General features: G+C 49.9%; 1 protein-coding gene across 4 annotated transcripts in view; it reads left to right on the forward strand.

Moving 5' to 3' along the window:
- The window catches only part of BCAS3 (BCAS3 microtubule associated cell migration factor), a 3,943,855-nt gene that overhangs the window by 399,062 nt on the left and 3,529,132 nt on the right, over positions 1–15,661 (forward strand). For all 4 annotated transcript variants that reach the window (XM_069615076.1, XM_069615077.1, XM_069615079.1 and 1 more), the window contains exon 5: positions 6,176–6,282. In XM_069615076.1, the coding sequence (XP_069471177.1) occupies positions 6,176–6,282 (107 nt within the window). The remainder of the gene's footprint in view (positions 1–6,175; positions 6,283–15,661) is intronic.

Below are 15,661 nucleotides of genomic sequence, written 5' to 3' on the forward strand. Positions count from 1 at the left end.
CGAAAGGCGGCATCTAGCAGGGCCTTGCTCTTGAGCCTCCACGTAGGTATGGGCTGTCTAGCCGCAAACACCGTCCAGGTGGCCAGGAGTGGGGTGTGATCTGATAGCACACTGGCAGAGTATTGTGCGTCACTGAACATGTCCTGTTGCTCCTCACTTACAAATATGTAGTCTCGCCTGGTGTGGACGGCATGTGGGGGAGAGTAAAATGAGTATTCTCTGTCCTCCGGGTGCTGCTCTCTCCACAGGTCCCTTAGCTTGAAGTGTTGTGCAAGTGCGGCTAATATTTTAGCGGGTGGGGATGGTGTATTGGTTATCTGATCTATCTTTGCAGAGATCCATGGTACAATTGTGATCTCCTCCCCATATCAGGGTACTATCTCTGCATGGACTCAGCCGTTTGTATAGGGAGCGGAAGAAAACTGTGGCATCGTGGTTGGGAGCATACGTGTTGATGAAGCAGACCTCCTTCCCTTCAATTGTGCCATGTAACAAGGCCATCCTACCTTCGTCATCAGTTTTAATGGTGATGGTTTTAAAAGGGATATTTGGGTCCACCCAGATCAGGACCCCCCTGGCGTAAGTGGAGTATGTGGAGCCTATCAGTGTACCTCTCTATGACCTGGCTATTGCGGCTTGCTTACGTACGTCAAGGTGGGTCTCTTGGAGCAGGGCGATTCCAATCTTATTTCGCTTAATGTGCGTGTGGATTCGGCATTGCTTGACATAACTGTTCATTCCTCTGACGTTCCACGTCATAATTCTAATCTTGACAGCCATAGTGTATGGAAACCCATGAGTTCTTGTGGGTGGCGCAGCTGGTGGCTCCTTTTCCAAATGTGTTGTTCATCGAAGTCCTGTGTGGTCTTGTCTTCTTCCCCTTTGTTCTCCCAACCTTTTATCTCCACTCCAGTTTGCCCTCCCTCCCCCAACTTTACACTTCCTGGTAACCAAACTTGTCCAGCAGGGTTTCCCCTGTTATGAATATCCTGTTTCCGCTACATTTGACCCTATACTAGTCACCTGGTGCCCTACGGGTGGGTTAACTGTACCCGAATAGTTTCTGGGGGTGGCAAAGGTCCGCTGTAGTCTGCTTTTCACGTCAGGAGCTAACTATCTCCAGCGTGGCTCCTGTACATGATCAGTCTTGCTGTGCATAAGATGTCGGTTCGTCTGTTACTTGTGTGAACTTCATCTGATCCATTCGGCGACCGAGCCAGTCCAGCCTACGACCTCCCCAGGCCGTCATTAGTGTGTGCTGCGTGCTTTTGTTTCGATGCCTTGAATCTGTTCGCTGTCCATCCATTCTCTGGCTTCAGTGGGTGCCTCGAACAGCAGTGCCCAATTATTGTGCAGTACTTTTAGTCTCGCTGGGTTTAGGAGCATATACCATAGTCCCACCTACTTCAATCTAGCTTTCGTGTAGATAAATTGCGCTCTCTTCATTTGGACCTGGAAGGTGTAATCAGGATATATGGCAACCTTCGCTGAGTCTCTTTGGATCTGGCCTCCCGTTCTCGAAAAGGCCAAAATAGTTTCTCTATCTTTATAATTGAGCACTTTAGCTATCACTGGTCTAGGCGGAGCTCCAGGCGGTGACCGCCTGGTGAGTGAACGGTGGGCTCTTTCAATAGTGAAGCCTTGTGTTAGGGAGAATTCTCTGTAAAGGCTAATTTCCCAAACCTAGTGAGTCCCCCAGCAGCTTTGCTGGATTTTTGGGGTTTATTTTTTCTCCTGCTAAGAGTGAGACTCTTTTACTCCCACTCTTAGACATGATTTGAGGTGTTCCTTTGTCTTTCCATGTGTTTTATGGGCTATGGGGTCTTTTACTCCATAGGGTCTCATGTGTTTTTGATGTGGGTTACACAGCACCCTCCGTGCCGTAACCCAGGGATGTCGTAGCAACCCCCAAACATAGACTCCATACCCTGGGACTGACTACTGTCTCGCAGGGCATGTACAGTCACCATTGGCTTTACTAGTCCCAAATTATGAACAGAAACCAGTACAAACCATCATATTGTGGACGTACTGGTCGGGGCAATTCGATTGCCCCGGGGTCTGTTGTTCGAGGGAGCACGTCTCCGTCCCCCCTGATCGAGTTTTGGCTGGTGGCAGTGGATTTTACTTTTTATATTCGGCCGCAAATATATCTCTATGGGATTTTCCCATTGTTCGAGGCTACCAACTTTAATTATTTAATTCTTATAGCCTCGAACATACCGCGGGTTTATTTAATATTAATTCACCGGCTGGTATTTTTTGCCAGAACTCGATTCTAAAATGGCGTTTGTGTTCTCTTCTGTGACTCCAACCCAAGGCGAGCCCTTTGTTCCACTTTTTCCACTTGTTCCACAGAAGCCTCCAAAAGTGGTGCCACTCTGTCTTGGTACCGCAGCGGGTGTGGGAGGGGGTTTAGGCACCCTAGACTGAGTTGCCTTGGCAACTCAAGTCACACTCTTGTGTGATTGCTGCATAAAAGCAGGGCTTTGGGGACTGGAACTTCAGAAGTCGCCACAGGACCTAAGAATCAGAGGAGGGAGAAGCTGAGCTGACCTGCAACGACAACACCACCGGTGGAGCCCTGCTGAACCGTCTTGCCACTTTTCCCGACGACAGAGGAGATCTCCAGTCCGGAGAGACTTCTTCCTTTGACTGGTGGGGATAACCAGTTTTGCCTTCTTTTCACCTTCCTGGAGCATCTCGTGTCCGCCTTGCCCGTGCCAAGCACCCCGGCAACCGGAATACCATGGCTTACCACTACCGCAAAGAGAAGGGTAGTACCTTTTAACCGAAAGAACTCCGAGGCTGGTTTCTACCCTGGCAGTGCAACGACCTTCATCTTTCCTCCACGGCGAGACCTCCTCTTCTTCTGGACGAAATACCGACTTGCACCCGCTGCCAGGAACAACTGCCCCCGCTGGAGCTTCCTTCTCACTTAAGGTACTGTGTCCCGCCTGGCTTCCCTTGCGACAGAACTCTGCCTATCCTGCCTTACTGTGGTTCTTTTAAAAGTATTGAAATTTGTGTGCTTCCATAACTCTGCCTTTTTCCCTCCCTTTTTAATAACTTATTAGAGTGCCATCTTATGTTAAGCGCTCACCTCTGTCTGACAATAAGTGGTGTTTCTCACTAAGACTTGTCTAATAAGTAATTAGGGTTGAATATATATAATATTGACTATGTGCTGAATTTACTTTTCTCTTCATGCTAGTGTAATTTACAAGTGTGTCTTTAAATAAATAATTATATACTTTTGCACCAACTCTGGTCAGTGTTTGCTTGTGCTACTGTATCTCTGTACCTATTGTGTATACTCTATATACTGCCTAACTCTTCTTGAGGGAAGTCTGACTGCTCAGCCACAGCTACCAAGTGAATCTGTGTGGTACAGACTGCTACCAAGTGGGTTTACTGCCAAACACCTGTAGTCTTAAATCTTTTGCAGTGGTCCCTAAGGGAACTGCACAGGTTTCTGCCTAACGCCTTGTGAGAGTTTCTATGCTCCAATCTCGTGGAACAGTAGGTTCTCTATGTAGTTAGTGGGGTCAGTTCCCTCTATTCCCTCGGGCAGGCCCAAGATCCTTATATTATTTCAGCGTGCGCGCCCTTCGGCTTCTTCGGCCCTTTCTTCTAGATGTTTCACTTTTTGTGCTAATTCTTCAACATTCTTCGTAAGCTGTGTTTTAGCTTCATTGTTTTCCCGGACCTGGGCTTCAAGCATGTCTGTCCTTCCAGCGATCGTGCGGACATCTTGTCGCAGCAGGCCCAAGTCTATGGCCACAGCGTCAGTTTTGTTCTCCAGGGTTGCCTGGAGTGACTTGATGCCATCCAGGATCTGTGAGTTCTTCCGTGGTTTCCGGAGATGCAGATCGCACAACCACTGTACTTTTAGTGCTGGCATCGCGTTTAGTTGGCCCACTGGCAGCAAAGGTTTCCATTGTAGTCTGCTTTTGTTTATCTTTCGCCCCTCTTAAGGACATTTCACCGAGGACAAAGGGTCCTATGGGTATCAGGGTGGGGCAGTCCTCCGACTGTGGGTGCTGTTCAGCTAACGGGCCGCTTCGTTCCCCTTCGCCCTCTGTGGGTGCTGCCGCACAGGAGGTGCCGGCGGCACTGCCCCGACTGTTCCGGGGCACCGGGCATAGTCCCCTGCGCCTCCCCTAGATGAAGCTGTGTCTCCTCTGAGGATAACTGATGCAGTTCTTGTCGCACCCTGTAGTGCTGGTAACAATTCTGTCCTTCGAACAGGGCGACCACGCCCCAGCGGTGTGTGCCAAACCCAGCCTTGTTCAATGTATAGAGCCATCCTGGGCCGGTGGGCCTTGTCGGTGAGGCTGTCGGCTTCGATCAGGCCATGTGGTGTACTGACAGCTTGTTCATGTGATCCAGTCCCCCCAGTATGAAGCCGGCGTATCTTGCAACCCTTATTATGATTTAATATTAATTTCTTTGTAGGAGGGTGGGCCCCACCGGTGTATAGGCGCCCTGCCCAGCCCGGGCCGCTTAGGTCTGTGTATGCCCAGACTCTTGATGTGTGTGCAGTGGGTATCAAGCAAACACCCAGTTCCCAACAAGGTGGAGGCCGTGCTTCGGCGGGCCACGACACCCACTCTGTACCATGGGGTGGATTGTGCCGGCAATGGTTCAGGTTTGCCCACTATCTTCACACACCCCTTGACCCAGAGCAAGCAACACTGCTCAGGCTTGGCTGCCTTGTGTGCCTTTTCACTCCGCTGCGGCGCGGCCTCCGCTGGTGATGGTTAGCACCCCAGCGACGCGGGTGTCAGAGTCTTCGTTACTTTTGTGCTATGCTGGGGACCGGCAGTGGGGGAGCTCACTGTGCGCTCAGGGTTTACCGAAGTATCGGTCAGGCTGAGTCTCCCCTTCCCGCCAGCCCTCTCACCTTGAACACTGAGCCTGGTCGGGTCTCCTCTGCCCACGCCTGCAGCGCCGACTCGTTGCAATTCCTTGCGGGCCTTCTGACTGTCTGGTTCCTGGGCTTCCGCATAGCTGTAGCTCCTCCTCCCGGCCCAGCCGCCGTTCCCTGTACTCTTGAGTGCGGTTGCTTTCCAGCCCTCACACGCCGACACTGGCTGCTCCAGCTTCTGCAGGACCGTCGTTTGTCTCTCGCTGGTCCTGTCCGCGTGGATCCTTCAAGTCGCGGTCTTCTCCCGGGACTCCAGGGACATTGGCACCAGACCGCGCAACCAGGCTCACCCGCCCGTGTTCCTTCACCACAGCGTTTTGCACACCGCCCTTAAATGTTCGATTGTGCTTCGGGACCACAATCCGCTTTTCAGTCCGCTCGGGCTAGCTGACACCCTTCGCAGCGGACCAGGTCGGTCACCGCAGCGCCGTCTCGGTTCTTCGCGCCCCTGCCGCCATTTTCCGCCTTGAGCTTCGGCTCAGTGTTTCGCGATGTAACACACCGATAGGGGCTCTTCGGACAGGGACACTTCAGTCGAGGCCCCTCGAGGTCCTCAGTAATGATTTAGTAGTTCATCAGACGTATTGGTCATCTATAAAGCATACTTTGTCAGCATATCCTGGACACATCAAGCGGAGAGTGCGTCCTTCATACATGGCGGTTAGCCACGCCGCCCCCCATTAAACTGTAAAACTTTTATTTCACTGAGAGCATTTCCGCACTAGATTTCGTTTTAGTTGTGAAGACCAACATAGGCTCTTACTCCTGATCATTAATAAAGTCCTGTTTCGAAATATATCTGTTGTCAGTGTCGTCTCTCTTGACACCATACCTGTCTCACATAGGCCAAAGTGCGATGTAACTGCTTGATAGAACAAGCTCAAAGAGATCCCAGGAGGATGTGTTTTTCGTAGGGAGGTGTGGGTAGTGGGTGCGAATGCCCATAACGTTTAGCACGGTATTGAGCAGAGGGTGGGTAAATAACCAAACACCCAAAAGATGTATGTGCCGTGCATCCTTACATGTCGCCTCCTTCCTACATGTAATCCAATGCAATAGTTTTAGCTTATGGGTGGTGCTTAAGCAGCACCTAATAGTCCAAGCTAAAAAAGGGGTCTTATTCCTCAAAAGGCAAGCCTGTTTGAAATGAGGCAGGTGATTTTATAAATAAAATTACTTTAGAATATTTGATGAACTGAACCATATAGTGAGTTGTCTAATTTATGGTTTTAACTTCAAATACAGATACATCGAGGAATATAGAACTTCATGAAATGCACAGCTCTGGGAATGAACCTCCTTTGCTTCTGATGATTGGTTACAGTGATGGGATGCAGGTCTGGAGTATTCCTGTGAGTACATATTATGCACCAAAACTACCCTTTACCTGCTATGCTGCTGATTGGACTAATTGTAGGAAAAATTACCGTAACAAGATCAAATATACTGTATTGGAGATAGCTATGATCTTATTGGCCGTTCTGACCTACAGTTAATCCTGCAATTGTTGTTCAGGTTGATATTTCTACAAGCTGGAATCTGTTTTGAGAGTGATGTGCCGTGCATAGTCTGCCATCTAGTGGTGGTTCTGGAGCATTGCGAATTGTTTTATGCGTTTAATTGTGTATGATGTGCTCCTACCCACAGTTCCCTTGCAGTTGACTCCCTCCTCGCATTGTTTTTTTTTTTTTTGGTTCATTGGTTTTGGCCAGGCAGAAAAGTGGAGGAAAAGTAAAGGAAGACACTGAGTGCCCGATTGTCATGTAGGTGTTAAGTACCGAAAAGGACTTTAAAAGGCTTAACAACCTATTAGGTACTTAAGACCTATTCTGAAGGTGGCACATTCTTCCAAAGTCGGAAGGAATGCGCCACTTTCGGAATACATGTGGGGGTTGGAAACCAACCTAGCAACTGCCACCTTCGTAAACTCGCATTTTGGAAGCCTATTCTTGTGTCACTCCTCCAGTTTAATATGTGCGCTAAACTAGCGCACATTTACGGTACCCTTTTGGTGCCGTTAAACTGGAGGAGTGCCACAAGAAGCCTTGTTTGGTGTAAATGGAAGTGTCCATACACTATATGGACACTTTCATGTTCACCAAAGCAAGCAGCTTCAACGTTGATGCAACGTTGAAGCTGCTTGCTTTGGTGTACATGAAAGTGTTCATATACACCGTACAAGTGTATCTGAACACTTTCATTTACACCAAAACGAGCAGCTTCAACTTTGCAGGATGCAACGTTGAAGCTTCTCGCTTTAAATGAAAGTGTTCATATACACCACACGGGTGTATATGAACACTTTCCTATACACCACAGTAAGCAGCTTCAACATTCTGCAATGTTGAAGCTGCTCACTTTGGTGTATAGGAACTGTGTTCTCGGCAGCATTTTCATTAAATAACGATTCCCTCGTTATTTAATGAAAATGCTGCCGAGATTCTACAATCCGCCTGTTTCCATTAGAAACAGGCGGATTACAGCGAAAGCACTGTCGTGCTTTGCGAAGACGCCCAGGCCCACATGATAATAGCAGTGGCGCCTGGGCATCAAGAAATGGCGCAGTGAGTCGTGCTATTTAGCACGCTCACTGCACCAAGATGAGAATCGGGCCCTGAATCTTTTTCAGTACAACAAACTATTAAATATTGTGGCCGACACTGGGGAGATTGTGTTATGATCTGAGGTATGATCTGAGGTTGGGGTTGCATTGCAAAGGTAGTGGAATGTTGTTAGATAATCGTAGAGTGTTAGTTGAGTGGCAGTTAAACCTTGGAGCTGGTTGGTGTGGCTATCCCAGTGTCTATTCCATGGAACTTACCTGTATGTAACTGATGTGTCCCAATGGACAATAAATGTACATTAGTGAAGCCTGGGTACAGAGTTTTCTTGGCGGAGGAACCTATTACATTTTGTCGACAAGGTGGTCTTCTGGTCTTGCAGCGGTAGCAGCCACTGGCGCCAGGAGTACTGTGGCAGAGGGAGCAGCGAAGAGATGGATACTGCCCTCCATAAGGGTCATCCACATTCAAGTCGGTGCCAGCAGGAAGAGGGGCCAGGCAGGATGGCGCAGAGGTCCCAAAGGGCTTGCAGGCCGGGTGGTGCAAGTTGTTTTGCCAGCAGAAACTGTTGGGAGCAGCCATCCTTTTCAACCAGCCATGGCCCTGGACTGACCACCACGTCATCTTTTACAATAGCGCCCACCCCAACTCCTACATGCATTGCCCCAGCCATGCCACCCACCATGGCACACAGTTCGCTCTATAGCCTGGATTCTGCCATTTCTTGACACACTACAATTAGAGATGTCCCCTTACTCGGATCCTGACCACCTAGCAGACTTTTACTCCAAAACAATGTCACTAGTAATTGACTCCATCGCCCCCCTAGCACCACGTAAAACTAAACTAACTACACACCTTAACTTATGGTTCACTCTCAACCTAGCAGCACTCTGTTCCAAAAAAATGGAAGCAGAAACCAAGTGCAGAAGAACGCCTACTGATGCCCTCAAACAGCTGTTTGCTACGTCAGCCAAGTTGTACAAACAAGCCATCCTACGTTCTAAATCCACCACATACAACACAAGAATCACGTACGCCAAATCCAGCGCACAGGAAATCTTCATTATCCTCAGAGAATTGGAATCCCCTTCTCCCATCCTCCCCCGATCCTTCCGCCCCCCCCCTCCCCCACCCAACCATACCAAAGACGACGCCTGGTGCACCAAGATACAAAATGCCCAACTCGACAAAATTGCCACACTTCACAAAAAAATCTATGCCAAACTAGCTGCTATCCGCACCATTACACAACTCTCCCTCTTTGCCCAGTCCTCCTCCCTCGTTCCAAACCAGGCCACTTTTCACTTCAACCCGGTCACCCACGCAGAGGCCTCCTCCCTCTTGAAAGGTCTGAAACCATCCAGATGCAAAGGAGAAGCCTGCCCTGCAGCAATCAAGGGCAGCTCTAAAGTCCTGACCGCTTTCATCGCCACTTGCATCAATGCATCCTTCTCCTCAAGCCTGGTCCGCAACTCCCAAGGAAGCCTGGGTGCTACCTTTACTGAAAAAAAACATCCTTGGACCCATCTACCCCCACCAACTATTGCCCAATCACCACAGTCGCCTTCCTCCTCAAGATCCTTGATGGAGTCGCCTACCTCCAAATCCAGTAATACCTGAAATCCAACCATAACCTAGGGGTGCAGCAATCTAGATTCCACCCATCTCATGGTACGGAATCAGCCCTGCTCGACTGAAAGAACCAGCTAGAAGAGATCAGGGACACTGGAAAGCCAGCCCTACTACTTTTCCTACATCGCTCGACTGCGTTCAACCTGGTAGACCACAAGATAGTCTACCAACACCTCATATTCGCTTCCAACTTCTCGTCGGTAGCAACAAGCTGGTTCGCCTCCTTCCTGTAGGGCAGCACTATCAGAGTCTTCGCAGATAATGCAAGCGCCCCCCGCCCTCGCATCAATCAACCGCAGCATTCCCCAAGGCTCCTGCGTCCCTCCCACCATTTACAAAATGTTTACCAAACCTCTCTTCGACCTCTTTGACTTAATCGGCCAATCCTATACTAAGTATGCGGATGACACGCAGATTCTTCTTCCACTAATAGGCAATCGCGCTGTCTACTCTGTCACCCTAAACGTAGTCTACCAAGCTACCCAGGCATGGATGGCCACATACCGTCTGTGTCTTAACGATGAAAAAACTGAAATCCTCCTAGTGGGATCACCTGTGGTGCTCAAAAATTTTGACCAGCTTTATGCCACCTTCACCATTGATGGCATCCCGATCCCTGTCTCACCGTCAGTAAAAACTATGGAAGAGTACCTGGAAGCTTCACTCTCCCTCACTCGTCAAGTCAACGCCATCGCCTCCTCAGCAGCTTATATAACAAAACCTATCAACGCTTGCTCACTGTTCCTCTCTGCTGACAGCTTTATCACCATTGCCCGAGCAATCATTCACTCTAAACTTGATTACTGCAATGCGCTCTTTGCAGGTACTTCAACCCATAATATCTAAAAAATGCAAGTAATCCAAAACAATGCACTTCATGCAGCTCTTAACATTCCTTGGCAATCCCATATCTCTGCCGCTAAAAGAAACGCCCACTGGCTCCCTATAAAAGATCGACTCACTTTTAAAACTCTGCTGATTAGCCATAGGTGCCTCTCGAATATTGGGAGACCAACCAGAACCGCTTATGCCCAAATATAGGCTGTCCAGGACAAGCGGTGCCAGTTTCCCAGTTATGGCAACACAATTTTAGACTGCACTTCCCCATGCTCTGAGAGCCGAACAATCCTACGGGGCCCTTCCTCAAACTTTTGAAAACAGGCTCTTCACGGAGCGCAGCACCTGAGCTGCACTCCCCTATTATGTTTCTCTCAACACCTCAACAATGCCTGTGGAACCCTACCTGAAGCAGCGCCTTGATGCCCTTGAGCTTAGTGCAAATGCAAAAAAAAAAAATATGGATTGTCTGGAGGAGTGCCAGCCACGCTCCAGTGTAAAAACTGGTGCTGTTCGTAGGCCAGATGGTGTGAGCTGCATATACCAGCAGGGAAGGAGCTGGGTATGTAGGGGTTATGCACGTGTGTTTGCATGGGAAATGTATGAACCTTTTGTGAACCTTTTGTGGTTCGTACATTTCACATGCAAACATTTTGGCCGCAGCAAAATCAGCCGCTGTCGGATCACGTAGATCCGTAATGAGAGGCTGAGGGAGCAGGCATTAGGAATTATTGGATTCACTCCAGGGTGCACCAGTGTTGGTCAGTTAGGTGGAGGCAAGCGGGACAGGCGTACAGGAGTGAGTGAGGGTCTGCATGCGCCTGGTACCCGTCAATGGACTGCAGGGCTGTTCAGCTCTTCACCCGTGGAGGGTTCGACTGTTTTGATGACGTTGGCAAGATTTAGTGCTTGTGAGTCAGCACTTGAGGACGTGATCTGGGAGCCGTTGGTCTGAGAGGAAATGCGATTCCAGGAGGTTGCGTTGCCAATCGGGAATCCGAGAGTTGCAGTGGCGAAGATCAGTGCCCGCAGCATCACAAAGGAGAACTGCATAATGATGTGGTTATGCGATCATGGGTCATGTGGGAGAAAGGTCTGGGGAATTAAATGAGTTATGAGTTGAACTTGAAGCTGTGTGGTCCTTGAGTCAGTGTTCTCTGCCCTCCAGTATGAATAAGACCGTGGCCTAAAACAGAACACTGGTGACGAGGTAGGCGAATCCGCACCCGAGTGCCAAAAGCAACATAATCCCAATGAGAGTGGAGCAGGTGCGGTTCTTGGAATGTCGCCACCGCCTACAGCGGGAGGGGGTGGGAGGCAGTCGGGGGGCACACACATGAACCTACGCAGCCACAAGTAAGCATACTTGCCAACCCTACCGATTTAGTGGCAACAAATATAGATTTATGTAAAAAAAAAAATAATAATAATATATTATTTTAGCCTGGCTGCTTGTAGAGTCACAAGTTGCGAAATGTTTCATAAACTACTTTCTACCCATTCTCGGGTGGGAAGCCAGATTCCCTTTACTTATATTATTACAATTAACACAGGGGTAAGTACCTGTTGGTCACCTGCTTTCTTAACTCACATTGGGCTCTGTATCAGTTCTAACCAGGAAGTCCTTCAGATTGCTACTTCATTGGTATGCAAATACCTGTAATCTTTGGAGAGGTCTTTCAATTTGTTGACCTTAGTGAAATGATCTAAACTTTTCAATATAGATCTCTTAATTTTCAGTACTCCGTATGGACAATTTTGACACAGATACCAATGCCGGTAGTTCACGTTTAGGGACAGGAGTGCTTGTTTTGTCCCTTGTTTGGGTGGCTTCTCTTGTCTTGGCTGTTTCCAAATCCTCTATTTTGTAGCCACTTATCTGAAATGTGTTTAAAACTTCTTCAAGTTGTCGGGTGCTTACCTTCATGTCACCCAATATTACTTTCACCCTTCAAAGCTGACTGTAGTGTAAATGTTTAGTTTGGCTTGTGGGTGAAAGCTCATCCTATGCAGTAGGTTGTACCTATTTATGGATGTACAAAAGATATTCTTGGTAAGTCCTGATCACCAAGACATTCCCTACAAGCGGATCAGAGACCTGTCGGCAATCTCAGTTGCTGGGGACCCATAGGCCCAGTCCATAACACAGCCATGAGGTCAGTGGATCCATCTTCTTGCACCTTCGCTGATGTCAATAAACAGGGACAGAGCCTGTGACTGCGAACCATGCAGTGCAGGGGTGAGGCAATGTGTTGCAGTCCATGTCCGATTTGGGTGAAGCTTGAATGGGAGGGATTTGCATTTTCATCAACTACTCACTGGCTGTGCCTTGCATATCAAAAACTCGATGAAATCTGCATGGTGCCCCAGCAGTGCAGCAGTGCTAGAGCACTGGAGTGAGGTCACAGAGGGAAGCAGTGTGACAGTCTTTGTCAGCAGGTATGAGGAATCATTTTTAGCTTTAGATGTAAGCTGGATCTAAAGGTCTACCTGTTAGACGAAATTATTGCATTGGAGTGCAGCTAGCAGGGAGATGGGATATGGGGAGTGGTGGTGTTTTGTTATTTACCCACCCATTGACTGCTCATGTCCACGCTAATCCCTATGGCATTCTCTCCCACTTCCTGCCCCATCTCGCCCAAAACAGCCTGGCTGCCTGAGGCCTGGCACAGCATGATCAGCATCCTCTGGTGTAAAGGGGGGCGAGCCGGGCGACCGCCCAGGGCGCCATGCCCCCCAGGGTGCCATTAACCCCCACCACGCCAGCTCGGGGGAGTCTTTCAAGGGCTCCTCCGAGCTGGCGTAGCGGGAGAAGGCGCGGCATGCAGGCTTTTGATGTGAAAGGCGCCCATGGCGGCAGGCTAAAGGCGCCCCTGCGACGCGGGTGCCTTTGAGAAAAGGCGCCATTAGCCCCCCCACCACGCCAGCTCGGGGGAGTCTTTCAAGGGCTCCACCGAGCTGGCTTGGTGGCAGGCGCCTCATTGTCATTTAATGCACCCGCGGCGGCGGGCTCATTCAATGACAATGGGCTGCTGATGCGCCCTATTCCTATCATTACCTCCTCGCCAGACTATTTTTGACACTTTAAGATACCTACATGTTTTTGGTCACAGAATGTTGGCATGTATGAGTAAGTGGAGTGTGCACCAGTGCTGAGTAGCAGGTGCAGCTGTGAATGTAGGCCCTGACGTTCTCAGCGAGAAAAAAGAACAATAAATAAATAAAGATGAACGTTGAATGACGTTCTCTTTAGACGAAGCCCGGGACAAGGCCCATCAGAGCCCCTCATATTGCCAGCACCCAGCCAAGCTTACGTGGTGCCCGAGACCCTCCATCGGCAGGGTCCAACAGATAAAAGGTGAACGACCCCCTCCACGACATGCACGATCGCACGGCCCGTTGCCACAACCAAAGGCAGAAGGCAAGATGCCACCCCACCGTTGACTAGCCCTAGGCGGTATCCTGTGGCCATTTGAGACCCTCTCCACAGCACATCTACAGGAAAGCAGGCCCCACAGGCCCCTGCCACCAGGGTACCACCCCCTCATGACTGAAAGGCACCCACAAGAAGAGGAAACTGTGCCTCTGCAACACAGCACCACCCAGCACAGTAACAGCCTGAATGGCACATGGAAAGGTCTAGGCAGAAGATGCTGCAAACGCAACAAGTTCTCTAATCCACCTGGCTTCTGACCAGCCATGACACCCAACAACCACCATCGATGCATACTGGACATCAACACAACCACCCTATTGGGGAACGTACCGGCTGTTTTGACATGTATGCCCCACGTTGTTAACATGGGGGTTCCGGACCAGGCCATGGCCCCAGCCAGGTGCCCATAGCACAATAAATGAGAGACTTGTTCCGAGTGCCCACATTTTCCCTTCTGACACCACAAATCTTGGCCCCAGATAATCCAGATGGATCAAGGAATTCAATGTTTACCTGGCGGCACTGGACCCACAGGATGACAAACGGATTACAGGCTTACTCACCCTCACTGCTGGCCCTGAGGTCAGGGACATCATATTCGAACTACCCAAAGACGTTCAATGCACCTACTTGGACTTAAAACACATCCTGGGCGAACACTTCACCATACACAAAATGTTGACTATGAGCGCCACTTGTTTCACACCACAAGACAAATCCCTGGGGAAACCATGGACAAGTTTGTGACACGACTGAAGGCGAAAGTAAAGCACTCAGAGTTCCACCAATACTCCAACCAGGAAGCCATCAATTCACAGGTGATGGCGGGCTGAGAGTCTATCATCCTAAAAAAAAAAAAAAAAAGTTCCTGCAGAAGCTGCACACTTTGGCTGAAATACTACTGCTGGCCCTTACTACCACGGCCTTGGAGCTCGAAGTCTTGTCCATGATGAACCTCCAGATCAGCTCAGCGGCCCCTATTGAGGAGGAGTCGGTACAGAAAGTCGTGATGCTCCCAACCAGACTGAAAGGCCGCAAGAGCCACTTCTTCAGGTGCAGATATGAATTCCCACATAAGGTTGCATGTCCTGCCATCAGGCAAGAGTGCTCCGCATGTGGTGAAGTAGAGCAGCACGCTGACGCACCATTAGGTCTTATGAGACCCACTGCAGTCAATCCTTACCCCCACCATCACACAGCCCACCCCCTTCCACTGCGCACCCTCAGCGTGCATCCCTCACCCCCCTCCTTTCCCCCGCAGTCACCACACCTATCCCCTCAACCTGTCCCACTCTCCCCCACCATAGATCCCGCTCTGCACAACTAAGAGCGGCAAGATGGAGAGGGGGATTAGAGAACCTCGTCCCCTGGAACACACCAGAGGACGCATCCCATCACACTCCAACCCGGCAGCAACTACCCTCTGACACCTCCCACTCACACTGTCGCCAATCAACTACACAACACCTCCAACTTCCCCAGCATTGTCATGATGCCTCCCTCCAAAGAGCCAGGCCGGGCCCAGCAACCCCAGAGGCAGACATCATTTTCCCCATGGAAGTCTCAGCGGGCCCAAGTCGGGGCCCTTTGGACTCAGTCCTGGCGCCTTAGGCGCCAGGCTCATAGCGGACCCCAGTCCTGGCGCCTTAGGCGCCAGGCTCATAGAAGAGGATATGTGTTTGTGCTTGGGTGCACACTTACCTGATGCAGACCTTGCTGCTTCATCCAGGCCCTCTTGAGGCCTGAATGGGACTACTTTACCTCTAGGACTACTTCACCACCCGGGTGTGGTCGGGGAAGGATACATACCTGATTGGTGGAAGGATACATACCAGGAACTTCTTCCAAGGCTATTTAAACCCCACCCGAACAGCCACACGTGCTTCGCGTTGTTCTGCACCTAGCAGCTGGACGCTCACCGTGTCAGCTCCTGCATCCTGACTTCAGCCACGCCTGCCAGCACCCTGGAACACCTGCAAGGGGAGAAAGGAAGAGAATAGGAGAAGAAAAGCCCTTACCTGCTAAATCTGCATCCCGGAGTCATTTCTCCAACGGCCCTGAAAAGGAAGACATCATTTTAAAGGCATTTTGTTTCGATCGCTGCAGCGCTGCATTTTACTCACCTTTGCAAGGCGCTTCCATCTTCAGCAGCGATCTTCCGGATTCAGCTACGCCCCGGCGCCTAGAGGAAAAAAGACCAGAACAAAGGTGAGAGGGAGAAAAGGAATAAGGAAAGCTCAGTTTCCTTTTAAGTCTGACCTG

Source organism: Ambystoma mexicanum, chromosome 9, assembly GCF_040938575.1.
Source record: "Ambystoma mexicanum isolate Mex_15411 chromosome 9, UKY_AmexF1_1, whole genome shotgun sequence".
NCBI classification, from domain to species: domain Eukaryota; kingdom Metazoa; phylum Chordata; class Amphibia; order Caudata; family Ambystomatidae; genus Ambystoma; species Ambystoma mexicanum.